The 27,828-nt window shown below is 42.9% G+C and overlaps 3 protein-coding genes across 11 annotated transcripts; all 3 read left to right on the top strand.

Annotated features, from left to right (window-relative positions):
• Positions 1-277: 277 nt before the first annotated feature.
• tox4b (TOX high mobility group box family member 4 b) lies at positions 278-7,696 on the top strand. Of its 6 annotated transcripts, XM_041031448.1 has the most exons (11): positions 284-394; positions 598-2,048; positions 2,265-2,333; positions 2,690-2,740; positions 3,530-3,817; positions 3,919-4,179; positions 4,425-4,745; positions 4,968-5,048; positions 5,288-5,935; positions 6,077-6,231; positions 6,701-7,696. In XM_041031448.1, exons 2-11 carry the CDS (start codon positions 1,941-1,943, stop codon positions 6,756-6,758), a joined length of 2,040 nt encoding a protein of 679 aa, XP_040887382.1. In that variant the 5' UTR covers positions 284-394; positions 598-1,940; the 3' UTR covers positions 6,759-7,696. The 6 variants fall into 6 exon arrangements, with proteins under 6 accessions (XP_040887386.1, XP_040887382.1, XP_040887384.1 ...); XM_041031450.1 differs by lacking the exon at positions 598-2,048 and having other exon boundaries at positions 292-394; XM_041031447.1 differs by lacking the exon at positions 284-394 and having other exon boundaries at positions 401-2,048.
• Positions 7,697-8,344: 648 nt separating this feature from the next.
• supt16h (SPT16 homolog, facilitates chromatin remodeling subunit) lies at positions 8,345-18,748 on the top strand. Of its 4 annotated transcripts, none has more exons than XM_041031441.1 (25): positions 8,345-8,968; positions 10,026-10,118; positions 10,623-10,793; positions 11,300-11,452; positions 11,558-11,704; positions 11,919-12,070; positions 12,313-12,485; positions 12,734-12,824; positions 12,916-12,989; positions 13,175-13,287; positions 13,407-13,472; positions 13,636-13,734; positions 13,835-13,846; positions 14,108-14,223; positions 14,868-15,021; positions 15,153-15,280; positions 15,380-15,642; positions 15,733-15,851; positions 16,023-16,261; positions 16,389-16,464; positions 16,675-16,844; positions 16,942-17,071; positions 17,271-17,403; positions 17,557-17,631; positions 17,745-18,748. In XM_041031441.1, the coding sequence occupies exons 1-25, from the start codon at positions 8,903-8,905 to the stop codon at positions 17,840-17,842; spliced, it is 3,111 nt and encodes a 1,036-aa protein (XP_040887375.1). In that variant the 5' UTR covers positions 8,345-8,902; the 3' UTR covers positions 17,843-18,748. The 4 variants fall into 4 exon arrangements, with proteins under 4 accessions (XP_040887375.1, XP_040887376.1, XP_040887377.1 ...); XM_041031442.1 differs by having other exon boundaries at positions 8,346-8,968; positions 17,277-17,403; XM_041031443.1 differs by lacking the exon at positions 13,835-13,846 and having other exon boundaries at positions 8,348-8,968.
• Positions 18,749-20,060: 1,312 nt separating this feature from the next.
• Positions 20,061-22,577, top strand: LOC121177467 (macrophage mannose receptor 1-like). Its single transcript, XM_041031795.1, has 8 exons — positions 20,061-20,097; positions 20,311-20,706; positions 20,845-21,019; positions 21,241-21,413; positions 21,590-21,694; positions 21,788-21,949; positions 22,131-22,213; positions 22,385-22,577. Exons 1-8 carry the CDS (start codon positions 20,061-20,063, stop codon positions 22,454-22,456), a joined length of 1,203 nt encoding a protein of 400 aa, XP_040887729.1. The 3' UTR covers positions 22,457-22,577.
• The last annotated feature ends 5,251 nt before the right edge of the window (positions 22,578-27,828 follow it).

A 27,828-nucleotide genomic window follows, 5' to 3' on the forward strand; every position in this document is an offset into this window, starting at 1 on the left:
AGAAAAGCATGCATGTCTGTTTTTGTTTACCGATATTGGTATCATAATTTATTAGAGTTAATGTTCTACAGAATTATTAGTTTGTAAATGTAAGATTTTTACAATGTGGTGCTGCTGCTTCAAGATTAAGAGATTATTGTCATACCCACAGAGGAACGGGTTAAATGTTTACATAAAAACAAATGGTCAAAAAGTGAAGACAAGTGCCAAAATAAACTGTCTTTTATTTTGGAACTAATTTTTCTTCCTGCGTAATGAGGTCACTTCCACTTGTACGTACAATTCGGAAGCCGGTGCCATGTTGTGATATTTGAGGAAATCAATTCTGGGCGAAGTTCACTAACTAAAAGTGGGATAAAAACAAATTAATCAGATTTCGAGGGTGAGCATGGAGGTAAGAGTAGTCGACATTTAGAAACTTTTGACTTAATAAAAGGAAAAAATCACCTTTGTCTTCGTATGTGATGATGAACTACTACACAAGCTTTGGTTGTCACAAACACAGCAGTGTTGTTACGAGCGGCCGGACCTGTCTCCATTATTACCCCTTTTTAAAATATACTAACTTGACTTTATCTCATCTACTCTCCCCTTTAGGGACAGTTAACCCTACACACTTGAGGTTTGGTGTTAATTTACTAACAATATGTTGGTGTAACGTGTTTAAAGCTGCCTCCCGGAACTGAAACAACGTAAATATATCTGCCCACAAACTGTGAATTTAATCGTTTTGTTGGTAAATTCAAATCTTTTTGAATCTTACTAACTTTTTCAGACTCGATTTCAATTTCAGACTCGAAAATGTTTGTAAAAGGCTGCAAAAACCAACTATAGCAAAGTTAACTCCTTTGTTGGACGAATGATTAAGCGTTGTCCTGTTATATCTTTCAAAATAAAATCACTAACCGTAAAGCCTTTTTTACGTTAATAAAAGCGTCACACAGTATTCATTTTGTTTAACATAAATTCGTGATCAAACATTTTGACTTGAGTACTTAGAATTAGGTTATGAAATTGCGATAAACGTTTCGTATACAAATTTAGAAAAATGACTAAGACCAGCGCATTTAATAGTGGTTTTTATGTAGTAAACGTACATTCTTGCAGTCATTTTGTGTGTCTTTGTTGTTATTTTGCATATTTTCGTAGTCACTGGACTGATTTGAACAAGAAATAGCTTTTCTAACAGTCTCCAGTACACGGGCCTCCTGACCACTAGGGTTTTTTTTATTTTGAAATTCGCACACAACATCCGGCCTTGGCCTCGTGTAGCTTGACCCCCTCCGGTTTATCCCGTTAGTGATCCGTGTCTCGGGATCCGCTGAGTAGCCTGGCCCGGGCCAACGCGAAGCCAGGACTGGGGGTTCGGTCTGTCTGTCGTCGCTGACAGACACCTTGAAACGACCACTGTCGTTATCCAGCTCTCCGGAGCAGCATCGGCAGTTCGTCCGTTTAATTCCCGTTACAATGACTGCTCTCTCTGAATGAGACGTTTGAGGACCGACAGACAAACGGGCGCCAGGCCGGCGGCGAAGTGAGGAGTACCGCAGCCTTGCGTCAAAGCCAGCTAAAGCTAAACCCTGTTAGGACAAGTCAGCAAGAAAGACGGGTAACAGCCACGTTACCCCGGTAGCTAGCCAGCCAGCCAGCAGACAGGTTATTTTTGGCACGGTTGCTGCCGTACACATGCTCCGCTTTAGTCGTGTGAGCTAGCCCAACATCTGTGCGAAATCTGTCGGTGTTGGCGGTTTCATTAGAAATACGGCTAATCTTGACACGTTATCTGGTGGTATTCTGTGGTATTTCCACTACATAGCTACATGAAACCAGATCATTTAAGCCAAGGTAAAGCTAGGGAATTTCGGTTAATTGCGTAACACCTTGTTGAATTTAAGAGGGAGCCCCATAAGCTAACATATGAGGCCCGGCTGAAAAAAAAAATGGACCTGAATTTTTATTCGGATTTAACGGACGGTACCGGCCAGCACGACGGTGATCCGGAGTTCCTGGATCCGCAGTCGTTCAATGGATTTGACTCTGACAACAAGGTGACTCTACCTTATGAATGGGGCAAATGTCTGTCACCCACTGACGGACACAGTGTCACTTCTCTGCATTCCCTGTTTATGTTTTATCTAAATAAAGGCTGCCACTGAACGCATCTCAGTGTGCAGACATTACCTGTGAGAGTTTAATGGACACTGCTTGACTTTGAATCGTGATGTCCTTTTTTTCTTTCTAACTCGAGTCCCTGAATGTTTCAGTTCCCTGGAGGCAGTGACAACTACCTGACAATTTCAGGGTCCAGCCACCCCTTCCTCTCCTCTTCAGAGGTAGGCCTTTACACCTCTAATGATGTGGCACTGAATGTCTCTCTGACAGGTTTTTCTTTATTGCTATAGGCCCCCTCCTGTCCACATATACTTGGGCTTACAGTTAGTTAAACTGCAGGCACATGACTCCTAGATGTGAAGCATAAGGTTGGAGATATCGATCATTTTGAACATCTATAAATTCTTTGTGATGTGTAAATCATTAAAGACAAGGACTCTGTGTGATCTATTTTAACAAACGCTCCATGAGCCAATATGAAATCAGTTGTAATGTCGCAGTTACCAGCCACAAATAAGAAAGAATACATCTGTAATCCACTTTCACATGCACTTACTGACATGCTCACATTTTTTAGTGTGCCACTAAACCCATTGACCTCTTCAACCTCGCTGGATCTGCTGGTGGAGTATGAACTGTTTATCAATCCTTTTATTTTTTCACAGTCCTGCTGAATAAAATCTTTTAATAAAGTTGTCAGGAACGCTTTATTTGACAGGTCCTGTGTGTTCTAGTTAATCTTCTGGAAACTTTTCTCATAATTTCCCAAAAATTATCAGATATTTAGAAGTTAATTGCCAGGATATTTCCAAGAAAGGCCCACACACATTGGTACTAATTGTAAGGGAAATGGAGGAGGTGTTCGTTACTACAGTTATTAAGTACCAGCTTGTTATATTCATGATTTTAGGAGATTGAATAGGAAATTATGTTGTAGATAACCAAAAAATAGTTCACAGACATCAGTATCCATCTGAGTTTCCTAGAAAGCACTGCCATACATTATAGAGCTGCTCAGTAATCTGTAAATAATATTTATTTAACTGACTTTTATGCAGCACATTGGTTGAACTGGGTGCTTACCTGCAGTTTCCACCTGTTTTGGAAATTCCTTAGTTTCGTGTTTCAGTCTGGTGATGATGTTCAGAGCGCACTGACAGTGATTTAACACACTTGATTCGATCCGTCCTGACACCAGTCGTATTTTAAGAGATATTTCAGTCTTTTGACGAACATTTGTCCTAAATAAAAAAAATTCCTTCTGTGTTAAAGAGCGCTCTAATTGACCACTGAATTACTGACAGTAATCTCCTAAATTCCTGTGGCTCTCTTACCTTTCTTCCACATTGTTGTTTCTTCTACTCTTCTCTAAAATTCTATCTTTGTCTGTTTCCCTCTTCTGTTTTTTCCTCTCCAGACCTTCCACACCCCCAGCCTCGGCGATGAGGAGTTCGAGATCCCTCCCATCTCTTTGGACCCAGACTCAGCCCTCACCGTGTCAGATGTGGTGTCCCATTTCGGGGAGCTGTCGGACACTGGTCCATCCGACAGCGTGGTGGTACCTGGGAACGCTGTGGTTGAAGGGGACGACCCCTCCTTCGCCTCCACTTTTGTGAATGCCCCCTCACAGGGACTGGAGCACCTGAGTCTCGGGGTCATGAACCAGGCAGGAGGAAGTGCTTTGCTGGGGTCATCACTGGGAATGGTGAGGAGCACCGGCTGTTTTACCTGTCTGAAATGATCTCACCATTACACACCTGTTAAATTCACTCACACTTTCTGCTCACGTCTTCTTTCCTACCCCAGGATCTTGGACATCCCATCGGCTCTCAGTTCAGCAGCTCGTCTCCAGTAACCATTGATGTCCCGCTGGGTGACATGAGCCAGGGCTTGCTGGGGTCCAACCAGCTGACCACTATCGACCAGTCAGAGCTCAGCGCTCAGCTTGGACTCGGATTGGGAGGCGGCAACATATTACAACGCACCCAGTCACCTGAACACCCTCTGTCGGCCACGGCGTCGCCCGCCAGCTCACTCCAGGATGATGACATGGATGATTTTAGAAGAGTGAGTCTTAAAGGCATTTTCACAACCATTTTCTTAGAAGATAACTATGCAGCTCAGATTCTGCTGATAGCTGTTTGATTGATTGCTGAGGTACTTTTTTTTTGTGTAATGCCCTTGTTTCTTTTGTGCCTGTTTTACTGAGCAGCTACGTGTAGTTTCTTGTCACATAAACAGGATTAAAAAAGTAAACTTATGTGGAAATATTGTTTATTCAATGTTCACCTTCCTCTTCCCCTCATATCCAGAGCGTCCTAGTTGAATCTCCGGTCTCTCTGGCCGTCTCTCCCGGAGTCATCTCCCTCGATCCCTCTCTGTCTGAGTCCCCGCTCTCCGCCCCGACCTCCAGTGTCTCTCCAGCCTCTGCACGGAAAGGAGGAGCAGGAGGAGGGAAGAAGGGGAAGAAGAAGAAAGACCCCAACGAGCCTCAGAAACCTGTGTCGGCCTACGCGTTGTTCTTCAGGGACACACAGGCAGCTATTAAGGGACAAAATCCCAATGCTACGTTTGGAGAAGTTTCTAAGATAGTGGCTTCCATGTGGGACAGTCTGGGGGAGGAGCAGAAACAGGTAAGAGGGAAATGGAGAAACTCCTGCTTGGGCCCCTGCACTCATGGAAATCTAGGAATTACTCTTTCCCACATGGAATCGTAGAAAAATGTTCACATATTTAGAATGTGGCAATAGTTCAATCGTTTGTCAGCTGTATTGAAAGCAGACATGGGTTGAATAATGTGTGGTGAGGTTTAAATACAACACGACTGTCGGTGCATAATTTTCCCTTTTTTTCAGGTTTACAAAAGGAAAAACGAAGCGGCAAAGAGGGATTACTTGAAAGCACTGGCAGAGTACAGAGCCAGTCAGATTTCTCAGGTGAGCGTTGTCTGATTCTGAATATGGACACTTACAAAACTTGACAGCTATAATTGCAGTTTGTAGTATTTACTTTTTTTTTAAACCAGAACTTTGTTGGATTCCACTGATGCTCTATATCCACACTGAGTCAAAAAAATCCTCATTATGTGTTTAGTTATGTTCCACATCATATCAGATGACGCCTAACATGTTGTTTTCCCATGTGTCTTCATTCGGTTTGAATCAACTCTCTTCAGGCCCCCATTGAAGTCATGGACACTGACTCGTCGCCTCCGCCTCCAGCCCCAGCTCCTGCCGTCACAGCCACACCTGTCACCACCCCAGCCGCTCGTCCCACCAGGTCCCAGCATTACAACCCAGAGGAGAACACCATCACCAACATCTGTACCTCCAACATCATCCTGGACCTACCCCAGGTCACCACACGCTCCCGCACTGGTGCCATCAAACCCCAACCTCCACCTGCCGCCACCCCCCCCAATCCCCCCACTGTCACCAAGATCATCATCAAACAGATGCAGCTGCCCTCTGGTGGTGTTTCGGTCACAGCGACGCCCGCCTCCTCGCCGCGGCAGCCGCCTCCACTGCAGCAGATGCAGAGCACCCCTCCTCCACCTCGGCTGCAGCAGATGGTACACGCCCAGGCCCCTCCACCTCTGCAGGCCAAACCACGAGGTGGAGGTGCAGCTGCCGCCACCGCTCCTCCTCCACTGCAGATTAAAGTCGTCCCGTCATCGCGTCAGTTGGACTCAAGTACGCCGATAATCGTGACATCAGCAGGTGAAACACCTACGTCAGTGTCCTCCTCCGCTCTGACGGTGGACGTGGGACAGTCGGCTGCAATGGTGACGGAAGGAGAGGAAGTGGCAGAGGCGGAAGAAGGGGTAAGCCTAGTAAAATACACTTAGATACACTGGTTCATACCTTTAACTACTGCTTGGTTTAAATAAGCCACTCCGAATGGGAGGGTTAGTAAAATACTTTAAATGTATGTGTTTGTGTTGTTGTCTTGTTTTGTCTCTCAGATGGAGGTGGAGTTGAATGTTGCCCCCGGCCTGAGCGTGACCCCCTCCTCCAGTCCAAACATCTGTGTGCGAGCCGGCTGCACCAACCCAGCTGTGGACAGCAAAGACTGGGACAAGGAGTACTGTAGCAATGAGTGTGTCGCCACACACTGCAGGTATGTGAAAGGAAGAGTTTCTGCATATTTATTCTCAGTGTTATTTGGTCTGTCCTGGTTTTAGAAACCTGGATACTGTGGCATGTAAACGCCTTATCCAGGTTTCTTATCGCTCTCTGCCACGTGTGCAGGTGCGTTATCAGCTCTGATTACGCTGAGTAGTTATTCAGTAAAACAAAATATTCTGACAGTAAATGATGAAAACACACCTGCATTAAGATGTGAAAACACTTTTTTGCATGATCATATATAAAAGTAGATGAATAACTTGGTTTCTGTATGTTTTATATAATTGGATTGGAAACTAAATGTGCTTGTAAATGTGCTCAGTGTCAACACAAAGGTGATGACATGTTCATTTTGCTCTTTTAAACAACTCCAGTTTAAGTGCAGATACTACTTCTCCTCTGTGCAGTATGACGTGTCTGAAGTTGAGAATGAAAATAAACTTTTTTTTTTTGTTTCACAGAGATGTGTTCATGGCCTGGTGTGCAATCCGAGGGCAGAACTCCACCACCGTCACATAGGGAAAGGACACATCTGACGGATCAATGCTACACGGAAAGAAAAGGACAAAGATGACACATGAAATGCAAATGAACATATGAATGAATGAATGGATGGATGAAAGCGTGAATGGATAATAGCCAAATCGGGCTCAGGTATCGGCACATAATGGTTTGTTTTTTATGTCATAATGGGCAGTCAGAATGTGGTTCTACCATCCTGCACAAATGGTTCTCAAGCAGAAAAAAACAATTATTTGCAAGTTCTGCAGGGGGAGTGACCTCTCATAAGAAGGTGAATGGAGAGATAATGATGCAGGAAAAATACTGAAGAAAGAACTAGAGACTTGGCTGTGCTGCTCCAGACTTTCCTATTGATCATCTATTGTGAATTTAAAATATGGACTTCATACGAAAAAACAAAAAAAACAAAAAGTGCGTTTTTAATTATTCTGAAAAGAAAAAAAGTGCAGGAAGGAAATTATGAACTTGCAGATGTATTCAGTTCATTTTATTCATTTCAGAAATTCAACTTCAAATGTGTATACTTTTCCCTTTACTGACACACTGAGGATGGATCAATGTGAACGAGATCAGAGAGGTGATTTTTGTTTAGCTGTTCTTCAGTAATGTGTGGGTGCTTCTGTGTTGACAGGCCAGTGGCTACTTTAGAGATTTAAACAACCAACAAGTGGGCAAAGCACAAACAGTCTTAAAGCTAATTTGGGGATGAAACGTTTGTAGGAAGTCATTTTGAGATGAGGTGGAAGTGAACCTGCCACCAGCCAAATGCTGTTTGTCACTTTTAAAAGCCACTTTGGGGGGAAAAGAAACTACCATAACTGAAAGGATTTTATTTATAGCTAAACAGGTGCTAAGATTCAGGAAAAAAAAAAAAAACTCTAAGGTTCTCTGTTCTCCTCTCCTGCTGAAATACCCGGCGACGTAAGAGCTTTTTAGATATGTGGGGTATATTTTGTTTTATGAAGAACATTTGTGGTGAAAATTGGTGAGGAACAAAAAAAAACAATATTGGAATGAAAGACACCAGCTCTGACAACACTACTTACTGTAAGGGGAAAGGGAATACAGTGTAAAAGCTTTAATTTTTAACATGACAGTGTTTCGTTTAAGGAATTGCTTTCAGGTCTGTTAAATAATCAAAGAAGGGATAGTTGCTTTCAAAAAAACTTCCCAGTCAAATGAAATGATGCAGTGATGGGTCTGGTTTATTGTAGATATCCTGGAAATGTTTTTAATGGTAAAATAAAATATTTTATGTTTTAATATACATTTGGTGATGCAAATTTTGGCCTCTCAAACAAGAATTTTTTTTAATTAGATAAACAGATAAAATAAAATAAACAACATATACAAAGGAGAATTCAACATGTTCATCGGTGTGGAAGCTGATGAAAACACAAAAGTTATTCCCAGAGTTTCACACAGGAGGTACTCTCGTTGCAGTTTCTATCGCGAGATTGGCGTCAGTAGGCGTGTTTGATGACGATGGCGGGAAAACCCACCATGGCGGGAAAAGGCAGCGTGGTCAACACAAGACAGGCGGCGCTGTTGTTACAAATTACATCAAAATGCGCCACAAACCATCAAATTAAATTACAAAGTAACAAAAAGGCGTAAAGGAATTCACCGGAGATCATTTAGACACTCGTTGTTAATTTTTTTTCGTTAAATGTTTTAGTTAGTGTCGAGCACTAGGATGGATTTAGGTCACGATAGGTTTAAATAACGTTTGTGTATAATAAAAGCTGATAACTGAGGAGACGGAGGGGGAGGGAGAGGAAAACGAGGCACAGGAGGAAAGAAAGAAAGGGGGGGGGGTCCGAGGTCTTAATTATACCAGATTGGTGTGTGGTGAAGAAAGGGGAGGAAGTATATTGCATTTCATAATTTTTTTTTTCGTATTTTAACCGGATACGTGGTTATCTAGGTTAGTGCGTGGTTTGTTTTTACGCGAGTCCTCAGTGGAAGAGGCCTCTGTAGTGAAATTACAAGAGCGGCATCTCATAGTGTCTCAGCAGGCGTGGAAAGAAAGTGCGTTGTTGTTAGTTGACACGGATCACCATCATCATCATCCTCCTCCTCATCCTCCGGCCTGCTGAGAGGCGACGCCGGGAGCTGGAGTTTGCAACAGAGGACTGACCATGGCGGTAAACCTGGACAAGGAAGCGTACTACCGCCGGATCAAGAGATTATACAGCAACTGGAAGGTAAAACCGAGCATTTTGTTGGAGTTAATATGTCGCCTGTGCTTCATTTTGACACGGAGAAAGAAGCTGTGCTGGAAGATGCCAGCCCCTGAGTTAGCCGCGTTTTTCAGCCGAGCGAGTTGACTCTGTTGTCGGCGTGAGCAGTGGGGTCTCCCTGCCCGCAGCCAGCGCCGACAACCGGGAGGGCAGGCCTCGGTCCGCACGGTTTATAGCTTTATTTGCACTGGAACTTCTTTCTATCTGGAAGTTGTTTCACCAGTGTCTTGAATCGGATAAACAGGTTAGCTACCTCATGTTAGCACACCAATCATCCCATTCACCACGTTAGCTAGCTAGCTTGCTCGTAAGTTTGCCACCAAGCTAACTTACTAGCCAAGCAGCTGAATTCATAGTGGACTGGCGCTAGTTAATTTGATAAATAAACCGCACTAAAGCCATCACTAAAACATAATTTACCACATAGATATGCTTGACGTTTGGCTAACTACTAAGCTGTTTTTATGCTACTGTCAGATTGCACTTGTAATGGTTGCTATATGCTAATGTTAGCTGGCTAATTAGCATCAGAATAAAGTAGCGTGCTGTGCTTGTAGTTTCTGGAAATTACTTCATGCGAAGCCTTGATTGTGTCAGATCACTTCTTGTAATGTTGTGGCTACTTTTTAAAATCTTAAACTCGTTTTCAGAAGTTGTAATGTGATGGTGCTTGGTGATTTCGATGTTAAAGCTGCAGTTCAGTTCAGATAAATGTCGCTCATGTTCGTGTGCACGTTAAAGGAGTGTTTCATGTGCATTGTTACTGGGTCCAAAAACTTTAAATCAGCTTTGTGAGACTCGCAGTCCCACCTCTGTGCTGCCAGGTGATGCAGCATATTGCTGATGAAGTGTTATACATCAACTTTTCAGTGATGCTGTGTCCACACACCACTCTTAATATCACAACAAAAACTATCACTTTATAGTATTTCCTGAAACAACCACTGTGGATGTGTTAGAAGCACCTTAATCTGATCTTGTCATTTCTCCCTTTGTGCACTTTATCTTTGTGATCTACCAGAAAGGAGAGGATGAGTTTGGCAAAGTCGATGCCATCGTGGTGTCCGTTGGCGTGGACGAGGAGATTGTGTACGCCAAATCCACAGCTATACAGGTAAGGACATATCTCACCTGAAAGCAGCATGATTGAAATCACAGAGGACACCGAACACAGGCCTTAACAGTCTGTGCTGCATGATAAGCTCTGTTTCCTACAGTCACTTCATGTTCTGTGCACAGTGAATTTATTTTGTGAATCTTTTGTGAATGCGTTATTGTCAAATTATAAATAAATTAAAGTTTTGAACAACCTGTGTGTGTGTCCTTTTTGTGCTTGAGTGTAACGTGTCTTTCCTGCTTTTGTGGTGCTGACCCCTTGTGTTTTGATATCAACTTTGCTTGTAATGAATCATCAGTCACTGACTGAAAAATGTCTTTTGTATATGTAAATGCTGCTTGTTTTCACCTGCACTGGCTTATTTCTTTGTTGTGTCAATATCTTGTCTATAAGTCCGTAAATTAGTGTAGTGCTGCATGTGCATGTTCAGGGATATAGAGATGAATTACATCCTGTACATGTGTTGGTTCTCAGTTCACCCTCTTTTCTTTTTTTTCTCAGACCTGGCTCTTTGGCTATGAGTTGACAGACACCATCATGGTGTTCTGTGACACCAAAATACTCTTCCTCGCCAGCAAAAAGAAGGTGGATTTCCTCAAACAGGTGGCCATAACGAAGGGCAACGAGAACGCCAATGGTGTCCCGCCGATCACCCTGCTGACCAGAGAAAAAGTAAAGGAAACACTCACAGTTACCTTTGCATGATTTCAAGATGTTAGTTACGATTGATGGGTTTGTTTGTAAGAGGAATCTGTTGTGTTGTCAGAGTTTGAGAAACAAAATCTGAAGCTTCCTCTTTTGTGGCTTGTTCAGCATATTTTCGACTTTACGTCGGTGTGTGTGTGTGGTTTGTTTTTGTTTTTTTTTTTAATTTTCATATCAATCAGTTTAAATGTTGCTAAATCCAAAAGCATGAGGGAGGGAAAAGCATTTCAGTTTAGAGCACAGTCATGTTTCATTGACTTTAGGTTTAACCTTGTTATTGCTCTGATGGTGCATTGTGTGTGTACGATGCTGTTCAGTTTACAGTACAGTAGTTAGGGCCCTCACTGTCTCATAATGAGCAAAGACTTAAATTAACTTCAGGGAATTATGCGTTTTCAAATCCGGCCGTCCGTTGTGTGCTGGTTAACCTGGGTCCAGATCGTGTTAGTTTATTTAATTACATAATTTTTCAGAATGAAAGTAACAAGGCCAACTTCGACAAGATGATTGAGGCGATCCGAGGCAGTAAAGAAGGCAAGACTGTGGGTGTCTTCAGCAAGGACAAGTTCCCTGGGGAGTACATGAAGAGCTGGAACGACACGATCACTGCTGAGGGACTGGAGAAGGTTAGACGTGATCTAAAAAGTCAACTGAAACTACTTAAGGCCTGAGTGAGGTGTCTGTGTTATTGTTATTATCTAACAGGTCCATCTTGTGTGTTCTGTGTGCAGGTGGACATCAGCGCTGTGGTCGCGTACACGATGGCGGTGAAGGAAGACGGGGAACTTGGCCTGATGAAGAAGGCAGCATCCATCACCAGCGAGGTTTACTCCAAGTTCTTCAAAGAGCGCGTCATGGAGATCGTTGATGCAGACGAGGTGAGGAGAAGGAACACTGGATTTGTGTTTTAACTACTGGAATAATGCAAATATTTTTGTACTGGAACTAAAGCTGATTTTTTTATAGGACATATCTCTTTATTTTGTATTACAAGTTGCATGTCTGTAGCTCCCTTGGATAAATTAGTCCATGAGGGCATAAGGGCGACCTGTGTTGAACTATTCCCATTTAGTTTTTTCCCCTCCCCAACAGAAAGTGCGTCACAGTAAGCTGGCCGAGTCGGTGGAGAAGGCCATCGAGGAGAAGAAGTACCTGGGTGGTGCTGATCCCTCCACGGTGGAGATGTGTTATCCTCCCATCATCCAGAGCGGAGGAAACTATAGCCTCAAGTTCAGCGTTGTCAGGTAGCTCAGCCCGTCTTAACGGAGAGACAGTGATATGTTTTGGTTATTGTTAAAGCTGATGGTTATTTCCTGATGGCTCCAAAACGGAAAATTTTATGATTCAAAAGCTGAACCTGGGGAATGTTTGAATTTAGGCTTCATCCTCAATTTTTCTAGAACAAGACCCTGACTCGTTCCCAGCTCGAGGGTAAAAGTTGATGTTTTGACCTCTGACCCCCCCCCCCCCTCCCTCTCTTTACCAGTGACAAGAACCACATGCACTTCGGTGCCATCACGTGTGCCATGGGGATCCGCTACAAGTCATACTGCTCCAACCTGGTGCGAACCCTCATGGTGGACCCCCCTCAGGAGATGCAGGACAACTACAACTTCCTGCTGCAGGTGGAGGAGGAGCTGCTCAAAGAGCTCAAACACGGTAGGTTCAGGAGCATGCTGGGGGCGTGGGAGCTTTAGGTTCTTGCAGGTGCAGCTTGTTAGCAATCTGCAAGAAATGGCTAGTGGAAAGTATCAGAACTGTTGCTGGTTAATGTTCTGTTAAATGACTAAACAGCACACTTGTTAATTGTTGCAGCTCTAGTATAAACATGAGTGGGTAGTTACCATAAATGGTGAAGCCCTTGTCACCAAATAAAAAAATTTCGTGTGTTTCTTTCTCCGTCACAGGTGTAAAAATCTGCGACGCCTACAGCGCTGTTTTGGAGTATGTGAAGAAGGAGAAGTCAGACCTTGTGTCAAAGCTGACCAAAAACCTCGGGTAAATGCACACACACGCCGCCATCTTTCTTTCCCATGAACTCGCACGCTTTTACGCTCATATTGTCATTTTTTTTCTTTGTTCTTCGTAGCTTTGCAATGGGAATTGAGTTCAGAGAAGGCTCTTTGGTTTTGAACGCGAAAAACCAGTACAAACTGAAAAAAGGTGAGAAGTTTATTACTAACCTGCACGTACTAGTAATTTTGTTGTGTTTTTCTCTGATGCTCTGTTTCAGATTTTAAGTTTATAGATTAAATTCAGCAAATGCAGACACAAATGCTTAGTGATTACCGTTTATTTGAAATTCACAACTCAAACCTAAATTGGTAACCAGTGTGTATCTCTTCCAGGCATGGTGTTGAGTATCAGTTTGGGTTTCGCTGACCTTGTGAATAAAGATGGCAAAAAGGAAGAGCAGAAAAAGTATGCCCTGTTCATTGGCGACACAGTACAGATCAATGAGGTAAGATATACTTTCCCTCTTCAGGGGCTCCATCACTTGTGATGATTGACACCGTATAAAACTTAGATCAGAGCTCTCAGTTCTGCAGCGTCTAACAGCCTGAAATGTTTCGGTAACAGGAGGAGGCCGCCACGATTCTGACACCAGTGAAGAAGAAGATAAAAAATGTGGGAATCTTTTTGAAGGTAGGTGTCTTAACCGCAGCGTTTCAACTCTTTGGATGTAAGTGCACAAACCAAACAAGTTGCAGCTGCACAGATACCTGTTTGACATATTTCCAAACATTTAAAGTTATACCTGTTGATCCATATTCTATCACTTTTCTCACATCTTGTTTTTGTTTCTCAGAATGACGATGAAGAGGATGAGGAAGAGGACGGCGACGACGCAGAGGAGCTGTTGGGGAAGGGAGCTCGGAGCGCAGCGCTGCTCGCAGACAGAACCAGAGTGAGTGTGTTGTTAAATATGTGACTGGTGATCAGTGTTTATTTGCCACCTTGACAGACTGTTAATAACTAAGAGTGTGAATGTTTTTGTACTCTACCAGCTACTTGGAAAGGTAAGTATTCATTGTTTCTTCTAAAATCTCATCGGCTAAACTGGTTTAGTTGTAAAAAGCCACTTGCTGATGGGGGAGAAAGTTTTTCATTTTCATTTTTAGTGAATTGTTTTTGTGCGTTTTTGATTTTTCTGACCATCCAAAGCTGTAACACATGTCTGTTTTCTGCATGTATGTTGTGGTTTTTCATTCTACTTACAATATCTTTGACTCTGGGGTGTCTGTCCGCGGCCGCTCACTTGTGTCTGTTGTCGAACTCAGAACGAGATGACGGCGGAGGAGAAGAGGCGGGCTCACCAGAAGGAGTTGGCCAGTCATTTGAACGAAGAAGCCAGGCGCCGTCTGACAGAGCAGAAAGGAGAGCAGCAGATTCAGAAGTGAGTGGTGGAGACCTGAAGGGGGCGCTAGGAGATAATGAATGTTACTAGTTACAACATTGGAACTTTTACAACGTCAACTAGGTAGACCTGTTTCATTCAGCTTTATCAATATGTGTATAAATCTGCATTATTAATTAAGTGCACAGATATTTCTTAAATGTCCTTTTCTCTCCTGATACTGATTTTGATACCTAAACTCGGGAGGTCCATGGATGTCAAGATCTGATCTGACGTTAGTTCTCTCTTTTTTCTTGAATTAGTTATCTGTATTATTCTACCTCGCAGTGTGGAGCTTATCGTCATCAGTCTTCTACAAGTAAACATAACTGTTATAACTTTCATTTTTACTGGAGAAGTTCTTATGCCTTCTTTTTAGGCTTGTGCATACTTCGATTGCATTGATCTTGGCAGCTTCCGTTGATATAATGCTTTAGCCTCAGCTACATTTCTACAGTGTCCTGACCTCACTGCTACATTTCATGGAGAGAATTTGTCGTTGTGAAAGCAATTTTTCTGCTGCACACACCTGACACCAAGTCAGCGATTCAAAATACCATCATCCTTAACATAAAGAGAGCAGTAAGTTCACTGCTCTGTAATTAAGTTTGTGGTTAATTGAGTCCACTTTCTTTTCCTCTCAGGGCCAGAAAATCTAACGTGTCCTATAAGAACGTCTCCCAGATGCCCAGAGAAAAAGACATCAGAGACATGAAGATCTTCATTGACAAGAAATACGAGACTGTCGTCATGCCTGTTTTTGGTATCGCCACACCGTTCCACATCGCTACCATCAAGGTATACTAAGATTACCTCCAACTGTCTACCAGCGTGTTTTTATTCAAATGTTTTTTTTTTCTAACTGACAGCAGATTATATTTGTTCGTATCCTAATATGTGTCCTATTTTTTTTTTTTTCTGCTGTCCAGAACATCAGCATGTCTGTAGAAGGAGACTACACCTACCTGAGGATCAACTTCTACGTCCCTGGCAGCTCTCTGGGACGACAGGAGGGAAATATCTTCCCCAACCCTGACGCCACGTTTGTCAAAGAGATGTGAGTCTTGACTGAATTTCCCATTTGTTGTTTGTTTAAAAGTCTCTTTTCTGAAGCTTATAATCATCCTGATAATTCTGATGACCCCTTTCCCTTCAGCACGTATCGAGCGTCCAACCTGAAGGCTCCTGGCGACACGTCGGTGCCCTCCACCAACCTGCAGAACGCTTTCCGCATCATCAAGGAGGTGCAGAAACGCTACAAGACGCGAGAGGCCGAAGAGAAGGAGAAGGAGGGCATCGTCAAGCAAGATTCGCTGGTCATCAACCTCAACCGCAGCAACCCCAAGCTCAAAGACCTCTACATCAGACCCAACATCGCACAGAAGAGGATGCAGGGCTCGCTGGAGGCACATACCAATGGTGAGGAAAGGGAAATGTTTGTTTGTCTGATAAATTTCAGAACTATCGACTGTTCAGTGTGAAGTGAACTTCTCTGGTCTCCTCGTGCAGGTTTTCGTTTCACGTCAGTCCGCGGTGACAAAGTGGACATCCTTTACAACAACATCAAACACGCCATCTTTCAGCCGTGTGACGGGGAGATGATCATTGTACTGCACTTCCACCTCAAGGTGTGTTTATTAGTCCAGCCATCTTTTTCTTTTTCTTTTTCTTTTTTTTTTTTTTTTTTTTTACAGAAACACTATTTAAGGAAAATAAATCTATAACTTCTACCAAAATGGCCTTAATCGTAACTTCAGGATTGTCCGAGTTTCAGTTTGTCCATCACACTTTTCCTCCAGAACGCCATCATGTTTGGAAAGAGACGCCACACAGATGTCCAGTTCTACACGGAGGTCGGGGAGATCACTACAGACTTGGGCAAACACCAACACATGCACGACCGAGACGACCTGTACGCCGAGCAGATGGAGCGGGAGATGAGGCACAAGCTCAAGTCGGCCTTCAAGAACTTCATCGAGAAGGTGGAGACGCTGACGAAAGAGGAGCTGGAGTTCGAGGTGCCCTTCAGAGACCTGGGGTGAGGGAAACACATTCATCCTGCTTTGAGCAAATGCTACGACAAGACATGACTTTAAAATGAGTGGGTGGAGAGTGTGTAACGCTCCATGAGCAGGTGGACTGACTTTATGCATCTTTGTTTCCAGGTTCCAGGGTGCCCCCTACAGGAGTACCTGCCTGCTACAACCCACGTCCAGTTCCCTTGTCAATGTTACTGAATGGGTGAGTGAGAACACTGAGCCAGCCTGCAGCTGTCTCTGTTTTGTTGTTACTGGTTTTGTGAAAACTTGGCATTGATACATTTTCCAATTATATCTCATTAAAAGCTCATTTGCATTTAAGTGTGTGTTTCCCGTTGTCCTTCAGTATTTATGTAGATTACCGAAACATTTGTGGATGTCTTTGTTAAAAATTTTTTCTGTCCATGTCTAGCCGCCATTTGTCGTGACGCTGGACGAGGTGGAGTTGGTCCACTTTGAGCGTGTGCAGTTCCACCTGAAGAACTTTGATGTGGTCATCGTCTACAAGGACTACAACAAGAAGGTCACAATGATCAACGCCGTGCCCGTCAACTCCCTCGACCCCATCAAGGAGTGGCTCAAGTAAATCCCCGTTAACGCCATAACATTTTGTTTCAGTCCGTGTGACATCTTCTGCTCCGGTTTTTGTGTATTAAAATGTTTTCTGTCTCTTTCTCAGCTCGTGTGACATTAAGTACACGGAGGGAGTCCAGTCTCTGAACTGGACCAAGATCATGAAGACCATCGTCGATGATCCCGAGGGCTTCTTCGAGCAGGGAGGCTGGTCTTTCTTAGACCCAGAGAGCGAGGTATGTTCAGCACAGTGGATGAAAAATTCCTCCTGCTGTGGTGGAAACACATGGTTCCACGTTTTTCATGATTTCTTAAATTGAGCAGAAAATAATTTTCTCAGTTTTTCCTCAGTCTTCTTGTCAACAAATACATTTGTAGTGGAAACTTCCTACTGCTACCTGTGGTTATATACCCCTTTCCTGTTTCTAATTATTGCATCAGGGAAGTGGCGCCGAGGAAGATTCAGAGTCCGAAATGGAGGATGAGACGTTCAACCCGTCTGCAGACGAGGAGGAAGAGGAGGAAGAAGACAGTGATGAGGATTACAGCTCAGAGACAGAGGACTCCGGTGCGAACTATTTTGACAGTTGATAGAGACAAAATACAAAACATTCTCTGCTTCCAGCTTCTTAAATATGAAGATATTTTTCTTTTCTTTTGGTCATCTCTCTTCCTTGTACACACTAATGCACGCACTCAAAGTTCTTACTGTGTTTTGCAGATTACAGTGCGTCACTGGGCAGTGAGGAGGAGAGCGGTAAAGACTGGGATGAGCTGGAGGAAGAAGCCAGGAAAGGTTTGTCATCTGCAGCTTGTTCCTCATCAGTCAGTCATGTTGGACAATTACGTCTTCTCGTGTTGTTGTCTTGTCCAAAAATGGTGATGATGTAATCTCTTCTCGCCCTCTAGCTGACAGAGAGAGTCACTACGAGGACGAGGACACCTCCAACAGGAAGAGGAAGGTCCGGTCATCGGCCCCGCCCAGCAAGAAGAAGCGACGGTCCTAAATGTCTTTTACACACACACATAAACATATATACACACACACACACACATATATACACACACACACACACATACTGCCAAACCAAGCAGACCCTTGACCCCTCCTCCTACCCCAACTGGCTCTTTTGTTTTCTTTTTTTTTTTTTTTCTCCCACTCATACACTTCACACAAACACACACACTCAGACACACAAATTGTATATAGACGTAGAAGCCCCTTATTTTTGTGTTGGTCGGTGAAGTGTCATGTTGAAATGGTAAGAAAGAACCAGCAGGACAGTCACTCACACACTTCATTCATTGGCTTTTTCCCCCTCTTCATTCCTTCCTCATTCTCTCTTTTGTTTCCACCTCCCATTTTCATCCATCCATCCATCAGGGTTTCATGTTTGCGTGTGTGTGTCTGTGTGTGTGTGTGTGTGCGTGCATGTGTGTTTAAATGGGTTTTTATTGCGAGCATTGTTTATTTTCTGTTTAAAAAAGATGAGTTTCTTAACTAACGGATAATAAAAGACGAGACTTGACATATCCTCTGCCAAGCGTTTTATATAAAACCTGAGAAGCTTCTGATCCTCGGTCCTCTCTCTCTCCTCTCCACCTCCTCATCTGCATTTCCCTTCCCCCTCATGTTTTCTTCAGTGTTTGTTAAATTGTGATAATGAGATGGAGCATTTGTCTTTATTAAAGGGGGGCAGATACAGATACATTTTCTGATTATTTCTTCTTTTTTTAAATGGGTTTGTAAACGTATGCAGACAGGCACACACACATACACACTGTCTCCTTCGCACTTGTCCCCCTCTTCGTCCCCTCTTTGTCCCTTTTTTGTTCATTCTGAGTAGATATGTTGTACTGTTAATTCTGAAAATCCTGTTTTTGTTTTTGTAATAAAATTAAAAGGAACTGTAGTTTGTTTTCAGTGGTCTGTTTTCTCTCTGGCAGCTGCAGCGTGTTTCTGTTTGAGCGTTTGAAACTTGGCTGTTGTCTTTTATGCTTTTGCTGATTTTTGGGTGAAATGTTATTGTGTCCAGTTCTAGCGTTTGTTTTCCAACCCTCTTCCTGACAGGAGGCTGAGTGAGCTTGTTTGTGGCCTGCAGACGACCTGCATGTTTGCATGTATGTTTGCAGGAGTGTTTCCACATTCTGCTGCGGTTTTAGCGAAACCTTTATTTGTCTGTGTCAATGGAACTGAAGTCCAGTCCAGTTTAACCTTTTGACACCAAATATCTTTCCTGAAAAAGCTGCTTTTGTTCTGAGGTGTTTTTGGCCCAAGGCTTCTGGTTCCTTACAACCAAAACCTGTTCTGCTCTGGAAACTTATGTCACTGTCAGTGCAGAGAAAATGTGTAGAAAAAAAAACAAAACGAAACTTGTCTGGTCACAGTCCAGCACTTTTTCTTAAACTGCATCCTGCTTGTTCACAAGAGTGTGTGTGTGTGTGTGTGTGTGTATGAGTGTGATGAGTAGTGTAGGAGAATAACAAAATTTCAGAAAGTACAACTCTACAAAGAAGCAGCCACAGGTGAGTAAGCCCTGTTATGTAACATTAAATGTAATGAAACTTCTTTCTTTGTCCTGTATTCTTGAATTTTCATGTTTTAATTTTCTGATTTTCCTATTTTAATAATTTAAGTCTTTTTTTGTTTTTGTTTCCCCCCCAGTATAAATCTGTTTTTAATTTTCTCCATCTACATCAAAGGTGTAAGACCTTGTTTAATAGACCTGTGAGATGAAAGTGGTTGAAGTAGCAGTACATAATTTAAAAATACTCCATTGCAAGTAAAAGTACAGAAGTTTTAGTGTCAAAATGTGTAAGTATCAAAAGTTAAAAGTACACACAATGCAGAAATTATTGCTTTATTATTGTTACTGATGAATTTTAATGTTTCAGTTCCTATTTTAATTGCATTATATACAGTTAGTTTATAATGTACAGGTAGTTTCTGCATGTAAGGGTTTGCTCTGCAAAGTATATGATGTCCTCCTGAAATGTAGAGAAGTATGAGTAACATTCTCCAGTTCAGTACGAGCACTTCATAATTGTGCTTAATTACAGTACTTAAGTAAATGGACTTTACGTTCCACCACTGACTGGAGCCATGTGAACCTTACTAGTAAAAGGCTTTTAGTGTTAGAGATGCAGAAATGCAGGCTTGTTCCTCGTTTAGTAAAAGTTGGGTGTGTGTGTGTGTGTGTTACAGGAAAACAGAAGTGACCGGACATGAAGTGGAGACAGTCTTTGCTCCTGTTGTTCACAGGTAAATTTAACATCATAATAAATCATATGTTTTTTAAAAGACTTGCAACTGTCAAATTATTCCATGAAGAAGATCTAAACTTTATATTTGTGTCTCACAGAGCAGCTAGCATGGCCGTCTTCTTGTTTATTCGCTGACTCCCAGGTGGGGACCGTTGGCTTAGACAGTGAATGACTAATCCTATTAATAAGTGCTAGTGTCCTCCATCCACAGGTCTGTGTGTTCTCACCCACTGCCTTCCTCTTCAGTACCACTTCATCAGTACCCGTCTTCCCTGGTTGAAGGCCCAGACGTACTGCAGAGAGCAGTATACTGACTTGGCCACTGTCTTTGACATAGAGGACACGAACCGGCTGGTGAACACGGCTCAGGACTCCACCGGGGGCTTTACAGAGAAGGCCTGGATCGGGCTGCACGATAACCTCACCAGCTGGAGGTGGTCATTTTCAGACAGCGGTTACTACAGAGACAAGGAGGGCGACTACAGGAACTGGTATTTCGGTCAGCCTGACAACTTCCTCGGGGACCAGATGTGTGTGAAGATGTGGGGTGGAGGGGTGTGGGAGGACTCGAGTTGCTTCCTGAGAAACCCCTTCATCTGCTATGATGGTCTCTGTTCAAATAGATTCATAGATGGACACACAAATGACTTGATGTGTTATTACTTTAAAGCTCCGTCGGGACATTTTCTGTTGAACAGGAGCAGAGACGCTCCACTTCTCTGATCTTTCTTTCTTGTCCTCACAGGAACATCCAGTACCAATGAGCCTTTCATTCTTGTTGAGCAGGACATGAGCTGGCGTGACGCTCAGCTGTACTGCAGGAAGCACTACACAGACCTGGCCAGTGTCAGAAACCAGAAAGAGAATCAGGAGATCCAGCTCTTGACCAGAAATGGGGGCGTGTGGATCGGCCTCTACAGGTCTGGAAAATGTCAAACGTGTCCCTTTGTTTTATGGATGGACGGTTATTTTTAAAGTGACCCCATGAGAGAACTGCCCCCAAATCTTAGCATCATGTTTCATGTTGTGAAAATGGCAAACGTGGTTCTGAATGAATTGCTGTGTACGGACATTCATGGACCCCAGAGGATGAATCCAAGGGGACTTTACTGACCCTCTGACTTCTCGTGTCTTTGTGCAGGACTCGGTTGTGGTCAGATCACAGTCAGTCCACCTATCGGCACTGGAAGGCCGGACAGCCTGATAACGTCGGCGGGAGGCAGAGCTGCGTGGCGACTGATCTGGGCGACGCCGGCCTGTGGTCAGATGAACAGTGCGACAGGGAGCTCGCTTTCATCTGCTATGGAGAAAACAGTGAGTGGCGGTCACTGCTGCTGATGCTAACGAGTTGTTCCTTTTATTCCAGTCATCATTAAAATGCTTAACTCTGAGTGTGAGTGGACAGATTTTCCTTTGAGTGCTTTTGTTTAGCTCCAAAGAAAACAGCACAGCCTGTTTTTCTTTCTTATTTTCTTATGTTTACGTTGCAGATGAAACTCCAGAAAAGCCGGTTTTGTCCACCACCACCACCACAGTGACCCCAGTAACACCAGTGACCCCAGTAACCCCAGTAACCAGTACAAACACTTCATCCAGTAGGTTGAAGGGAGTCATTACAGAAATCAGTTCAGTGAAAGCAATCGCATTTTAATCACTAAAGCTTTATTACCACTGTCTTCATCGTCCAGGAGAAACGTCCAGCAGCTCATTCTTGTCCACCACAGTGAGCCCAAATAAAACAACCAGCACTGAGACTGAATCAGCTGCTGGTCGTGTGAGTGCAGAGTTTTCTTCATCCGAGCAGCCTTTTACCTCGAAGGGAACTAGCTCCTCTGAGCAGCCTGTTACTGGTGAGTATATACTGTGTGTGTGTGTTTACATATATCATATTTACACACACAAACAGCATGTAGAGCAGAAGTTACTGTTCTATTAATTTTGAGGGTACCATGCAAAGGTTGTGCCAAAAGTAAAACCAAAAAAAAAAAAAAAGAACCTGTTTCTAAAGTCGATGCACGTTTCTCTGAGCAGAGCATGTGATAAAACTGAGAGTGACGTTCACCTCTAAGATACAACTGAGTCAAGATGGCATCAAAGAGCTGGTCTCAGTGGAGGTGAGGCAATAAATATGAAATATTTCGTTAGCAAAGGCGTTAAAATGACGCCTACCTTAATCAAGATATTATTGTGTCAGATAGTAAAAAGGTTCAGAGGTTAGGATCCCTTATGAAATACCTGCTGGCTGATGCTACATTCGCTTAATTAAATTCTTTGTGCCTTGTCAGTTTCACAATCTACTGACAGAGATGGGACTTCCTGCGAGCATCAAGGTGAGCGTGAAGAGACCAGTGAAATAATGAGGAACCAGCTGACTAGGACAGAGGGATGAATGGAGGACACGTGAAGAGATGTAGAAGGAAGAGTTCTGATTTATTTTTAATCTAAGATAGTTCTTGTATGTATTAAACCAAGAAAACACAAAATGCTTTTAATCTTTTGATTGTAATAGTTTGTGTGATGTAAAATCCCAAAACAGCAAAGTAAAAAAATAAAAATAAAGTAAGGGTGTGTACAAAAAGGGTTTCAGTGTCAAAGTCCGTTTAAAAACTGAAATGAGTCATGTTTACTGACTCTGTGACAGATGGTTGAAGACGTGCCAGATGAACAAAATGTTCCTCTCGTAATTTGTCATCTTACCATCATATAATCTTCAATAAAACAATACACCCACATAGTACAGTATGCATCACATGATCCATTAAAGTTCAAAATGATAAGCTGAGTTTGCAAAATGCTAATAAACTAAAAAAAAAATTTTTCTGTCTCAGCAGCTGGAAGCACCTGTCTGTATTTTCACTGTCACCACTTTAATTCCTGTCGTAAAAGTTTTCACTCTGTGGTTTTAACTTCCTTCCTCATGTGGTGTTGTTCTTCTGACGTGCATCTGCAATCAAAAGCGGAATCAGCCTCACCCTGTTTGGGGAAAAAAAAATTGTCTAAGGTGAGGTCAATGGGTTGGTACCAGTGCTATCTGAGGATATAAGGACATCGAAGTGAACATGTGCCCCAGTGCACTAGTTTTACGAGGTCTAGTATCACACCGCCACAAATACGAATCCCGAAGAGACAAAGTCTGAGCTCTCCCCTGGCAACCAGAGATCCACACACATACCAGGTAAGAATCAGTCTTCACTGTCTTTATAAAAAGAATTCCACATTCATTTTATTATTTAGAAATGTAAGTAACTGATACTATTGACAAGCAATAACCAGTGTTATTTGGTGTTCACTAAGAATTAGGCTGATGTGGATGATGATCTTTTGAGTGACAAGCTTACATCAAGACGTTTTCTTCTTCCCTCCAACAGGTCGACAAAACTAGTCCGACTACCACATCATGAGCAACAACACCTATTTTGTCAGCAGCTCGGTCTGGAGCCAGGATGCAACACGCTTCACGACAACAGGTGTTGCAGGAAACCCCGCGCTGGCTGCAGGGTTTCTCCTGGGCTACGTCCTGCTGGGGATCATCAGCTTCGTCTTGGCCTTCTGGTCCCAGCGCAGCAGGCTCAAAGATTTTAAACAAAGCCTTGTCTTGTCCTTCTCCGGCCAGCATGCCAGCCTCAGGGGTGTTCAAAACGTCCACAGCTCTCTTACCAGCCTGCTCCTCATGGACGTCATGAATGCGATCACAACGATAATCTTGGCAGTTGAGTTTGCTCGGTTTACCTGCGGCATTGGATTCACCTGTGTCTACGTCTACACGGCGTGGTTCCTGCTGAGATACTTCGGAGTGGTTTTACATCTCCTAAGCGCCCTGGTGTGCCTCCTCTTCCTGTGCCACCCACAGTGGGGAGCCAAACTGCGCTGTTTCTTCACGTTGATAGTTGTGTTGATCATTGTGCTTGTCCCTTTTTACGTGTTCGTCTCTCAGGTGGCAATATTTGGGATGGCAGCTGTCATCTTTGGCTTGGCTTTGGCCATCATTGTAAAAAGCACAGTGTCGACCATGTCCCCCTCTGCTGCCGCTCAGAAGAAGCCGATTGTGATCATCTCTATAATGACGTTCTTATTAGTCTACGTCCCTTCTTTTGTTCTTCAGTGCCTGGTGATGAGTGCAGGTCACTCTGAGGAGATGACTGATTACTATCTCATAATCTATGTGAATATTCTGTTTGGCACAAGCTTTCATATCTTTATGGACGGACTTCTGTGTTTATTTATCCTGAGGTTGCACAATGAAGAGGAAGAACAACAGGAGCAGCAACAACAGATTACGCAAAACTATGGTTTTTCTGCAAATACAAATACAAACGCATAAATCAATTGATAATTTGTCAAAAGTTCAAAAATCTTTGTTATTCTATTCTGAATAAAAGCATTATTTTCAGTCAGTTTAAGCTTATTTTAATTTGTTTATTACATTTTGGTTCCCTATAACTGACCATTCGCTGAGCACCTGACCCGAATCATCAGCCTACGAACCATAGTCAGGAACAACGAGCCTGTCAAGCTTTGGATTTCTACACATAGCGCTGTAATAAGACCTGAGCCTTTTTCTGCTTTGAGAATGGAAAGCTTGACAGGCGTAGTAACAGGGTCGAGGCTTGGCGAACCATCAATTGTAGCAGGATAAAAATGGCTGCAGTTCCCACCTTACTCATCTAAAGTGGATGTAAACACCCTGAAATCAAAGATGAGCATCAGCACTTTAACCTCACGCCTATTGTTTAATTTGAAATCCAGTGTACTGAACAGAGGACTGAATGGACAGCATGCATATGAAATATATTTGTCTGTAAGAAACAAGGTCTACTTTTAAAATAAAGTATTTGTTCAATGAATATTTCCAACTTACTTTTTTCCTTTGCTAAATTTCCAGTTCCAGTCGACTACAGTTATGCTTTTTTAAGAGTTGTTGCCACTACCTCTTGGACCTCAGTTGAGCATAATTTCATTTTTTCTTTCTTTCTGATTCCAGCAATAATGAAAACAAAATGAACAAAAATGTGTCATGCATATATACACAAGCATGCATAATGTGTCAGTACATGTGTATGAGTCTTAAGGTATAGGAGTGTATTCGCTAATTCACACTAACAGAGGCTTGACGATCTGTTTTTTAGCAGCAGGGTTTGGGGACTTTGGTTTGTCCATAAAAACGTCTGCGATTCCGAAATGTACGATATTCAAGGACAGTATCATAATCATAAAAGCTGAGACAGTGTGTGCAGTCAAATAATCAACTTTACGGTAAAATCGAATCCTTTTTTATGACCAAAATCTGTGACTACATTCACAGGAAGCTTTAAATTATTAACTTCTGGAAACAGAAGGAAGACACACCTGAAGAGATACTTTCTGAAGAGACTTAGTATTACTCAGTATGTTATTGAAGAACACAAGAAAACATTAATGTGTTTTTGGCTACAGACATTAGAATAAGTCCAAATCAATCAGATATATTTTCACCCATTTGTCAGCTCTGAAGAAAATATAAAATATCAGTAACCTTGTCATTTAACCTGGCTTCAGCTCAAAGGATGACGGGGGCTGTACAGCAGACAAACAAGCAGCTGACCCGGTCTTTTCAAAACATAGTTGTAGTTTTGACTAGTCCCCCCACTCTCAGACAAACATTAGCAGACAGTAAGCAAATGTCCTGTCCAGACTGTCATGTACACACTGCAGTGGTCTGCTGCAAACCAAAATACATGGAGGAACGTCTCTTTCACACACATCAGCATTTGGATTTGTGTCCTTGGGAGGACCAGTCAAATGTTCCTCACTTTCAGGATCTAAAACTCAGATTGGTCCTCACAAAGATAGAAGAGCTCACACAGTCATGTGTGGTCATGGACCATTTGGTATCCAAAGTCAGAGACAGGGGACGAAGATGCTCCAGTACATCTTCGTCCAAGTGAGGACACAAAGAGAAGAGGTAAGACCACAGTAACAGATGTGCTGCACTGTTTTGTGTTCTTGTACTAAAAAAAAAAAAAAACAGAAAAATTGATTTTTCATTTTCATATGTGTGAATTTTGTCTTTTTACCACAGATCATGGAGGGAAGTTTTCAAAAATTTATGCTCTTTGGTTTGTACTTTTTTACAACAACTTTGATTTAAAAATAAAAGTGAAAACTTTTAATAATTTCTTTAAAATATAGACATATATTTGCATCCTTGTGTGTGTATTATTTGTATTTTAATGGTGTGTTTTACTTACTACTTTACAGGGATTTTTCTGAGCATTCTGGAGGTCACAAAACAGACAGGTAAGACTCTACTAATCCATCAGTGCTTTAACTGCTTTAACAAGCAACAATAACACTGACAAATAACAGTGCAGACTTCATGTTCATTGATCAGGGCTGCGATCAGTGTGCTGACAATGTCTTCAATGAACTGATGACTTTTAGTCAACATATGGTCAATAGGTGGAAGAAGATATTAGATTTACAATGAATCCAGGGAAACCAGGGAATGTTCATATTATCCATCTTACAGGCTCCGAGTACATCTATGAGTACATCCTGTTCACCAACTTGAAGATGAGCTGGATAGAAGCCCAGAGCTACTGCAGAGCTGAGTACGGTGACCTGAGCACCATCTCTGACGAGACGGACATCAGTAGAATCAATGACATGGCCGAGGGCTGGAATAGTGCCTTCTGGATCGGTCTGTACGACGATGTCAGCAGCTGGAAATGGTCTCTGGTGGGTGAGCATTTCTACGCCGGAGCACTGCAGGTGGACTACAGGCAGTGGCAGGAAGATCAGCCGGACAACGCAGGGGCGGTGGAGCACTGCGTCTCCATGATGGAGAACGGCTTCTGGAGGGACAACAGCTGCACGCTGGTCACACTGCCTCTCATCTGCTTCAGGGGTGAGCTTTACCTGAGAGAGGAAAACAGCAGCATCTGTTGTCTGTTGAAATGCGTGAAACGGCGAACGTTCTTGATTATCTGACGAGGACAAGGTTCAAATAAAGGCTGGTAGCTAATAAAATCTGAGTTGACACTGGAGAGAGATTAAATTTGCCATGTCAAACTCAACATACCTTACATTTACAGAGCACCAATTCCATCTGTACAATAACTTTTAACTAAATTTATAACAGCAAAATTAGTGAAAAGAGAAATTCTGCAAAGTGCAAAGTATCTTTTTCTATTTGCCCTACAGTCAAAACTTCAGTGTAACTGACCAGCCCCAAAAGATATGAATAATGTTTATCCTGTTTTATTTCTCCATGCAGATGGTGCAGTGGATCAGTATGTGCTTGTGACTGAGGAGAAGACCTGGTTTGAGGCTCAGAGCTACTGCAGGCAGCACTACACAGATCTGGTTAGTGTGAGGAGTCCGGCTGAGAGCGAGGAGGTGAGGAGTCGACTGCAGGGAGTCACAGCTGTGCAGGAGGCCTGGATCGGCCTGCACAGAGACTCCTGGAGGTGGTCGGACGGCAGCGACTCCTCTTTCAGATGGTGGGGGGAGAATCAGCCCAATAACGAAAACAACACTCAGGCTTGTGTTCAGATGCAACAAGGGAGCTGGGACGACGGGAACTGTGGCACCAAATTCAGCTTTCTCTGCCAGAGTAAGCTCAAATGCTGCAGACATGTTCTTTCTTTAACTGGACGGACACACAGGGGATAAACTGACATACATCTGTTAGATTTTTGTGGAGCTCAGTAATTTACCTCATGCCAAAACCATCAGCATTTACTCACTG

This window comes from Toxotes jaculatrix, chromosome 23, assembly GCF_017976425.1.
Source record: "Toxotes jaculatrix isolate fToxJac2 chromosome 23, fToxJac2.pri, whole genome shotgun sequence".
Lineage (NCBI taxonomy): Eukaryota > Metazoa > Chordata > Actinopteri > Toxotidae > Toxotes > Toxotes jaculatrix.